Source organism: Anas acuta, chromosome 6, assembly GCF_963932015.1.
Source record: "Anas acuta chromosome 6, bAnaAcu1.1, whole genome shotgun sequence".
NCBI lineage: Eukaryota > Metazoa > Chordata > Aves > Anseriformes > Anatidae > Anas > Anas acuta.
In genome coordinates this window covers 20,266,851-20,276,547 of record NC_088984.1, presented here as the reverse complement: position 1 = coordinate 20,276,547, position 9,697 = coordinate 20,266,851, and the positions used below count along the sequence as shown (strand labels likewise).

The following is a 9,697-nucleotide window of genomic DNA, read 5'->3' as shown; positions in this document are numbered from 1 at the left end:
AGGAAATGTCATTGAAGGCACAGCATACAGACTATCTGTATATTCTATTTTGTGTAAAATTGAGAAAATAATCATCAATATATGTTGGGATATCAGAAGGTGGGCTTCAAGTCAGAGGGCTGTCTTATACCCTGCTTCCATACAGGTGGTCTTCAAGTAGCAACTATGCAGTGTAAAAAGGTAGCAGTGGCTGTAGCTGGAGTGATCAGTCATGGATAGTCATGTGCTTGGGCTGGACCCTGCATTTCAGGTATGTTTGAATTATGTATAGATAAAGTTAGTACTATTCACAATGGGGAGATGATTGAAACTCGCGATCAGTGGATTCAGAAAGTGCATTTAGGAGAAGTAAAATATAAAACAAGTATTTTGATAAAATATGCTGCTTTTGATCCTTTGCAGTCATTGTCTTTCTAAAATAAATCTGCGAGTTTTAGATCAGATAGGCTGCTCTAAACTAGTGATTTAACTGGAGTCGAGGAGAAGATTTTAAGAGTGCTGAAAAGCTGAGGACTTAAAGGAAAAACAGAAAAGATGTCCCATAGATTACGTACCCATGCACAGTAACATGCTGAAATGAGCTGTGATGGCTGTGCCTTTCCCATGTGTTTGCCCCTCTCCTAGGAAGGCAATAGTTCCAATTACCATTCAGTCAGGTGTAGTGGGCCTCATTTCCAGTTTTCCTCCTCCATCAGTTGAAATTACATTGCTTGAGTGTTATGATACCCGCTTTACTCAATGGAGATATCTTTTGAAGAGATTTTCTAAAAATGGCAGGCATGTTCTACTTCAGCAAAACTGAGTGCTCTGATCAAGGCAAAGGCTATAACCTGTATCCGGTCAATATGATAGCAATGATGAGCTGATTATTAAAAGAGGCACCACTGATATTTTTAGAGTCTTAAAGTTTAATTGTTACTAGTTAAATGCTTAAACATCAAAATACATCAATTCTTTATTAGGTGGAAAAGTCCTCCATGTCATAAGTGCTTGCAGATGATCAGTTGTTCTGGGACTTTTCATGAATGCTTGTCAATGGCCTCAGATCTCTGAGGAAACCTTCCATAAAATACTTGCTTTAGAAATAAATACAAAAGCATAAAAAAGTGGAAAATCCCTGTTACCAGAAGCCAAAATATAATACGTGAAACTGCAAAGCTATTAACCTTGTAAACTTTTCTCTCTTTCCTCACGGCTGGCTACTAGTACAGTGTTGGCTGAGGTCGGTATTTCTTGAGCCACATAATACACTTTTTTTTTCAATATGTGTTTTAATTTCAGGGTAAATTAATTATTTTTAGAAGGCTCTAATGAAAATATTCTCAAAATATGGCTGAAGAATGCAGGATTTACATACTGCTAAAGAGAGAAATCAGGCTGTGCAAACAGCCAGTTAGTACAATGTAGCTAATTTTATTCTTAATTTAACAGTTAATTCATTCTTGAGCATTGTTTGGGGACTAAGTCATCACTATCCTGGACTGAGTGTAAGGATAAGCAACTAGTTTTATTTTCCACTAAGTGGAAAAACAGAGTTCTCTCAGAAATCTTCATTTATTCTAATCAATTTTAATTCTTCAGGATTTTAAAGGTTAACAAATATTCACCTCTTGTTGATTAGCTAGTCTATATCTTAAGACTTGGATAGACAGATTAACTGTTTAACAGTTAGGAGAATAACTAGTATGCTGCTACAAAACTCTGAACAATTTGGGGATATTTTCATGCAACAAAACCAGAAGAGCCTATCTAAACTCCCTCGCCATATCCCATTTTCCATCATTTTGTTTACAGTTTTGATAGCTTGAAGAGATTTAAGCGTGTAGCCAGGCAGGAAGCTCCAGTAGCATATCGAATCTCTTTGAGTATGCCAATCCATTCCTTCTTTTCATCATCATACCTGCATTTAACAAAATAAGGTCAGAACATAGCTTCTTAAAATTTGAGTTTGACATTTATTTTTTTTTATATGAGTGAAAAAAGGATAGTCCACACATTGCAAAGGCTTGTAGCAGCTTTGTGCTGAACAGTGCTACAGAGAAGTGCTTTTGTCCTCTTAGAAGAGAAGTATGTTCTTGTGCATGTTAGTTGTCCTTTTCCTGGTCCCTGAAGCTCACTGCTTCCCTGTGTCATATTTCATTACTCCTATGAAAGCCTCCTCATCCTAAATATTCCAGCTGAATTTCTTTAAATTCTTACATATAAAGTTTTTTAGTTTTTTTTTTTTTTTTTTTTTTTTGTGGTAATCCTTCCTCTCTTTCTGCCAGTTAAAACTCTTGTATCCACCTCAGCAACTGAAGCCACAGTAGAGGCACAATGTTTCATCACTGCTACCATGATTTAGGTAAATTAATCTAGGAGATACAGATTTCTGATTTCTCAGAACAGTTACTTATTTGACTAATAATACATATATATGAACCTCTCTGTGTATACATGCTTCCTGCATAAGAATGTCACAAAACAGAGAACGTTTGTACAGCACACTTAAAAGGCTAAACCTGCCAACAGAATTTATTTTTTTCCATATATCCTTGCTATATGGTAAAAAAGAATCTAAATGTCATGACTCAGACTGTTCATAAGTGCTTCACAACCTGTGATATGATTCACTTCTAGCGTTAAACATAATATTAATTTTATCCTTTGGTGTCTACAAACCTAACTGCTAATCGGGCTATCCACCAGGAAAGTATGATCAACATTAAACTTACTTCCATATGTCAGTGACTTCGCTAGGTGCAAATTCTTTAGATTCGAGCTGAATCATTGCAAAGCCTCCAATAGCATACAAAGATCCACTTAAGGTGACTAAACTGATGGAACTTCTCTCTTGGGGAAATTCAGGCAGAACCTCCCACCTGGAAATGAAAAGAAAAACCTAAGTCAAATACATGTCAAATATTCTAAACTGAATGTACTTAAGATACATTTCTCGGCAATGTAAATGCAGCGGCTGTGGACCACTTTCACAGAATCACAGAACTGTAGGGGTTGGAAGGGACCTCTTAGTGAAACCATTCCACTTTAGTGAAATGGTTTACTAAAAGAAAAAAATGAATCAATCAGTACTGAGTTTGTTTCTCCATCCACACAGGAACTTCATGCAGAAATACAAGTCTTAATGCCACAGAATTACACTGATGACATCTCCTTCTAGAGACCAAGTCTTACAGGTCTCCTGGTCTCATCATCACTAATATGCTTTATACAAATATGTCTGTCTCCTCTAATGCCTCATTTTTTCCCTATTGTTTCCAACATAAGTTTTCATTTCAAGTGGCACAGACATAATAATTTGAGAATAAAAAATAATAATTAAAAAAAAGTAGAGCTCATTGGCTTAATTTCAAATATTCTGCCAAGTCACACCCATGAATGTATAAAACATAGAGATATCTCACTGCCTGTCAATGTCAACATCAAAACCAATAGGCTACTTTTCTTCTTACACTCGCATGACTTGACAGTAACGAAACAGAGTAAACTGAGACAAGAACCTGCAGATGTTTTCTGACCATAGGTTGCGTGTCTGAACAATGGAAGAGAAAGAATGTGCCAAACATAATGGTGACAAAATGACCTTAACTTTCATTTGCTTTGAATAGAATGTGTAGAGTCCAAAACTGTAGAATTTCTTCTTGCATAATTCATTTTTTATATTGTTAAATTCTATAAGTAGGTCTCTTTAGGATTGTATATGTTTAAGTTAAAGTTTCTGTTGTGAGGGTGATGGCTGCAATTCTACCTTAATACTGAAGGCAGCACAGCCAAATGGGTTTACGTATGATTGAAGTACTTTAAAATAAAGGTACATTGAGGACCACTTAAAAGTTTAAGCTATCATAGAAAAGCTGTGCTGATGTTAGAATAATATCAGCACCAGATATTTTTGTGGCTATCTCAAGATCTTAAAAGCCAAGGTGATAGAATATTTGCTTAAAAATAGTTTGATCTTAAAAATAGAATCATAGAATATCCTGAGTTGGAAGGGACCCTTAAGGATCATCAAGTCCAACTCTTGACACCGCACAGGTCTACCCAAAAGTTCAGACCATGTGACTAAGTGCACAGTCCAATCTCTTCTTAAATTCAGACAGGCTCGGTGCAGTGACCACTTCCCTGGGGAGCCTGTTCCAGTGTGCAACCACTCTCTCTGTGAAGAACCCCCTCCTGATGTCAAGCCTAAACTTCCCCTGCCTCAGCTTAACCCCGTTCCCGCGGGTCCTGTCGCTGGTGTTAATGGAGAAAAGGTCTCCTGCCTCTCGACACCCCCTTACGAGGAAGTTGTAGACTGCGATGAGGTCTCCCCTCAGCCTCCTCTTCTCCAGGCTGAACAGGCCCAGTGCCCTCAGCCGTTCCTCGTACGTCTTCCCCTCCAGGCCTTTCACCATCTTCGTAGCCCTCCTCTGGACACTCTCCAACAGTTTCATGTCCTTTTTATACTGTGGTATAAAATAGCTTGCACTTACTTATTTGTGGTCAGATCAAAAGCTTCAACAGATTCAGTCAGGCCTTCTTCAGTGACACCACCCGCAATGAAAATCTTGCCCTTATGGATAGCTGTTCCAAACATTGAGCGAGCCACTTTCATTGGAGCCAGGTCTCTCCAGTCTCCTTTCTTTGGATTGTATACAAATACTCTATTAGTACATTTCCTGCAGAGAAAAAAGAAAAACTGAAATCGTTTCTAATGAACTTCTGTTTTGTTCCAAGTGAGACCTAGTTGAGGTGGGTTTTGTGGGTTTGTATGTAATATCTCTTTCATAAGATCTTCTCTCTGATATAGTGATGGAATTTTTACAAGTCTGTAAAGCACTAATCATCCACAGAACTAAACCAAATGTTAAATGCTGCTTCCATAGGGCAGTAATTTCACTGTACCTTACAGGACAAAGTCAATATCCTTTCTGAGGGCGTTCTGCTCAGGTGGACTCTTACGGAATGTACACCAAAGGTTAGGGTCAACAGGAATTAACTGAATTTAATAATGGAGAAGATCAGAATAGGTTTATTTGGTAGTTCAAGATAAACAAGTATGCATGTATGTGGATCTATGCACCTTTATGAAATATATTCAGTTGTTTTACAGCTCTAATACTGAAACACATGAAGAAAAAAGGAGCAGTGGCTGTGCAATAGACAGTTTGAATCTGTATAAATTAACAAGACTCATAGTGGGAGGAGCTAAGATGACCAAACACTAACTATTGCTCTCTTCCAGAAGAAAAAATGCATTGAAAAATAACTCCATCAAACACCAAGAGAGGTCTTTCCATCTTTCCAATGATTCAAAGAGAATGTAGGCAGATTTGCTTACACCCTAGATTTTCATACTGTACATGAAGACTTGGGCTTGGAAAAGTCACTTTCACTCCAGAACAACACCAAGTTGAAGTCCAAGGCATACCAAAAGCCAACACATGGACACTGCTTTAAACATTAGCTTATTTTAGTTTATGCTAGGTATGCCTCATATCATTTCTCAAAATTTTATTGTTTTACATGGACTCTTAGCCCAGCTGAGCTCATTCTAATGAAAGCAAATGAACCAGTAACTTCATCTGTACTGCAGCTTTATAACCACTGCAACTTCTTGTCACTATGCTTTAGTAAAGCACTCGCTTGCTTGGAAAATTACCACCACACACTCAGTAGCAGCAAAAACTTTGATTTTTCTTAACATTATACCCAGTAAGATATAACAGGCCTTACATGTGAAAAAAATTGAAGATCTGACAAAGTAGTTCCATGGTACCTAAGCATTTCTATCTGGTAAGAAATAATACTTCTAAAGAATATTCTCACAACTAACTGTGATGACTGTGTGTGCGTTCAATTCAGAATTTGCCTTGGAAATAAGTAAAGTGATTAAAACAACTGTTAGGGACTACAAGGTAAACATAATTTTACCTTATAATGAAAAATATACTCTGTATACTATAACGTGTTGCCTTCTGCCAAATTGTAAGCAACCTTAACCCAGAGATGCAAGAAAGGGATACCCTGCTTTCTGAGTGAGGACACAGAATCTATAAAGAACCCAACAATGTTCTAAATAATTACGAAAAGACTTACTTATCATCAGTTTTTCCACCAAGACAATATATCAGTCCATTGTTTGAGATAGTAGCATGGCCATAAACTTTGATAGGTAGTTTTTTGATCTCACCCCATTTTATTGCCCTGGAACAAGAAGAATATCACTGTTAAGCTCTTTAAACTAACAATGGGCTATTGACATGTCCTCAGTGGGCATAATTAAATTGTAAACATACACAGGATCATAGCACAGGACTGAATCCAGTGACTCCTCAGTGCGAAGGTCTTTGCCTGCAATTACGTAGATCTTGTTGTCTGACTCTCCCAGCCCAAAGAGACACCTGGCTGATGGCAGTGGAGGAAGGGCAACCCACTCACCAGCAATGCTGTCCAGCTGAAAGAGCATCACAACAGAAGATTTAGAAAAGGCAAGTAGTAGAAATTCATGCAACAACAACTGTTCCACAGAATAAATCTAATCATAGATCAGATAATTCTTTTTCCAGAAGTGTGTTCCACAGTCAAGGTCTGCATGGTAAACTGCATCTCCCAGATTTGTCAGACCACTCCTGTCGGACAAGACATTTTATTGCAATGGTAATATGTAGATCATGGCCATGGATTGCACCTGTAGCTAGATCTGGGTAGCTTTCAGAGGACAAAATGTACGCATCACGGGTCACAGTCTGTTCATTGTATCAGTCTCGAAGATGATATCTGTACTGTTGATAGGCACTAAACTGGTCATGCATTTTTGAGCTATTGGCAGCCTGGTTTTGTCTTTGGCTGCTAGCTACCAAACAAAATGTCAATAGGTTATAGTAACAGAGTAACAGGTGCATCACTGGTAGAGAAAGAGACAATAGTAAGTGAATGTTGGTATGGTTCACATTGATATTTTAGAGGGATATTTTAGCCTCATGGGTAATGCAGAAAAGAATTTTAACTATACATAGTAACAGCAGCAAGCAGTTTTAAAGATGACAAGTGAGAAAGAAGGATTCGGGGAAATAGTTTTAGACATATGAAGTAGGATTTTAAAAATTTCAGCAATTTCTAGTGTCAATGTTGAGGTTTAGTTTTTCAGGGGCCCCTTTCTAGTAGCATAAGACTGGTTATTCAGTTCTAAATTACACACATGTACATTATTGACATTGTGGTGTTTCTATTGGAAGAATGTATCTGTATCAAGTTCTGCACTTCACTGAGTAATGTTTTACACCTACAAAGGGACATGAACACTGTCCTCTCTAGCAAACTGACTTCCCTCTCACAGGTATAAGAGATTCCTGAAACCAGCTCTTTCACTGTGTGTGAAATCACAGCGAGCCTTAGTGCTATAAACACTTAATATTTGCATTTTTAGATACCTGAAGGCTTTAAAATTCTGTCACTACCTATCCCTCTATTTACTTCATATTGGCAAAGGACCTACATTCACTCTCTTAGGGCGGTGTGCCTAAAGACAAGCTGTGGCCAGCAGCATACTGCATGATTCATTAGAAGATCATTTAAATATCAAAGAACATGTAGACAGATAGCTAAAAACACAACAGACTTAGTTTATGATGTAAGCGTGCCAAATGGTAATTCTGCTACTTTTCTGAAATATGTCATGGGACTTACAATTTATACAGATTTACAAAGTCAAGAAAAAAAAAAGAATTCATAGTTGGAACTTTGTATTTAGTCTACTGGCACCAACAGTTTGTGAGAACAAACTTCTACCTATAAATAACATATTTTGGAATGCCCTCAAATTTATGTTTTCAAACATAAACGTAACAAATTTGGAATTTTAGTGAAAAAAGTGACATTTAAAATACAGGCATTATTACAGTCATAAAAATATTTCAGATACAAAAAAAAAGAAATTGTATCTAAAGAAGCTGAGTAATCAACATTCATGGAACTTAAATTCACAGAAGACATTCAACAATAATATTTTTAGTCTGAAGTGTATGCACCTGTACAGAAAAAAAAACAGGACTTTAATGAAAGCTAGTGCCTGGATATAACATGCTAGTTAATCTTTTCTGAGGTCTCACCATGGACTTAATCTTGAAAGAGAAGATGCAGGTCCCTTGGTTTCACTTACCTTTATGAGACAGGAAAAGCTTTCTATAGGAATTTTTCTCCACTGACCAGAGACTAGACAATTCACTTGCATAGACTCCAAGTACTTTTCAGTGACTCTTACAAGCACCTGTTACTGCACCAATAATTATAAAGCTTATACCTGGAAGAAATACGATTGGAAAGGCTGATCCTTGTTCTCCTCTTCTACATACAGTCCTCCAACAACGTAGACCTGATTTTGTTTGGTGACTATACTGGAATGATTTCTGGGAATCTGTTCCGCCAGGGCTGCTAGGTAGCATTCATTTTCTAGAGGATCATAAGCTACTGCGGCAGTGTCATTAACCAGAAGAATTAGGTCTTTGACAAACATACCATGCCTGGGAAGGTCATTTAGATAGCCAGGAAGTAAATCTTCATCTCCTACATCACCATTTACTTCCCCTTTGTTTGACTTGTCTTTATTTTTGCTAGAGTCAGGCAGTTTTCCAGCAAAAGCATCCTTAATAATCTTTACTTTTTTCTGAAGATCTGAGTTGCTTTTAATTATATCATCCTTTTCAACATGTTCTTTGAAATATTTTTCTGGCATAAGACGAAAACGTATACAGTCAAAAACTTCTCCCAGGTTCTTTACTCTGTTCTCCTTGTCTTTTCGGACCCATTTCATTACCGCTTCAAATACCAGTTCTTCCTTTTCTACATTTAAGCTGTCAGGTGAAATAACTGAGATAAGTTCATGTGGGGCAAGCTGCAGGAATTCGTCTTCTTTGCAGATCTGCACAAAGTGATCTGAGACAAAATCACGGGCAGAAAATGCAAGTCTTGGGCAATCAAGCAGAACACCTAATCGAAGGATGGCCAGACAATTACCAACAGCAAGCCTCTTTTGAAGATAGGAGACACACACGGTGAATACAGAAGGGATCTGAAAACGACTGGCTAAAGCAAAAATATCTTGCACGTTAGAATCATTAAGATCAATACTTGCTGAATAAAGGTATTTGACAATCATATCCAGGATGTTGGGGTCAACATTATCCAGAACTACCTCCTTCTTTTTCTCTTCATTTTGCTCAGATAAGAAATACTCACGAAAATAAGGGCTACATGCTGATAGAATCAATCTGTGGCAGGGCAGGCTTCTGTCACCAGCTTTTAGGGAGCAATCTATAAACTTTTTCTCTTCCAGGAGTTCCTTGAGGCCATCTTGAAGAAGGGTTGATTGGTAAAGTCTCAGTTCTTCAGTAAGTTCCCTTTGGGAATCCATTTTGTGAATGCTTGTGAAAGGGTGGGGGGAGCAGAAAGCTTTAGCTGTTGACTGCCCAAAGGTCTGTCCGTAAAAAAGGCAGACCAATGTGCTTTGCCCTGCCTGAAGCCCCTGCAACTTAATCTCACTAGCTAAATATAGGTACATACTCTTACAGGTCGGAATTTAGCATGGATGGTTTGGAAAAGAGTTGCTCTCACAGCTGTCAAAGACTGAAAGAAGCAACTGCTGCTTTTAGTTACTTTGGTCAGGTTTTGCCATCATTCTCCACATTTAATCAATGACATTACTTGAAATGTAAGAAAT

The 9,697-nt window shown here is 37.7% G+C and overlaps 1 protein-coding gene across 1 annotated transcript; it reads right to left on the bottom strand.

Annotated features, from left to right (window-relative positions):
* Window positions 1–888: 888 nt before the first annotated feature.
* Window positions 889–9,441, bottom strand: KLHL41 (kelch like family member 41). Its single transcript, XM_068686768.1, has 6 exons — window positions 8,282–9,441; window positions 6,279–6,436; window positions 6,079–6,186; window positions 4,473–4,658; window positions 2,715–2,861; window positions 889–1,900 (listed from the first exon to the last, which is right to left on the bottom strand). Exons 1-6 carry the CDS (start codon window positions 9,389–9,391, stop codon window positions 1,789–1,791), a joined length of 1,821 nt encoding a protein of 606 aa, XP_068542869.1. The 5' UTR covers window positions 9,392–9,441; the 3' UTR covers window positions 889–1,788.
* Between the last annotated feature and the right edge of the window lie 256 nt (window positions 9,442–9,697).

Coding starts and splice junctions, on each gene's coding strand:
- KLHL41 (XM_068686768.1), bottom strand. CDS start 9,391: ATGGATTCCCAAAGGGAACTTACTGAAGAACTGAGACTTTACCAATCA. Junction 4,659..6,078: donor GGTGGAAAAACTGATGATAA/GTAAGTCTTTTC, acceptor TTTTCTCTGCAG/GAAATGTACTAATAGAGTAT. Junction 2,862..4,472: donor TTTGATCTGACCACAAATAA/GTAAGTGCAAGC, acceptor TTTCATTTCCAG/GTGGGAGGTTCTGCCTGAAT.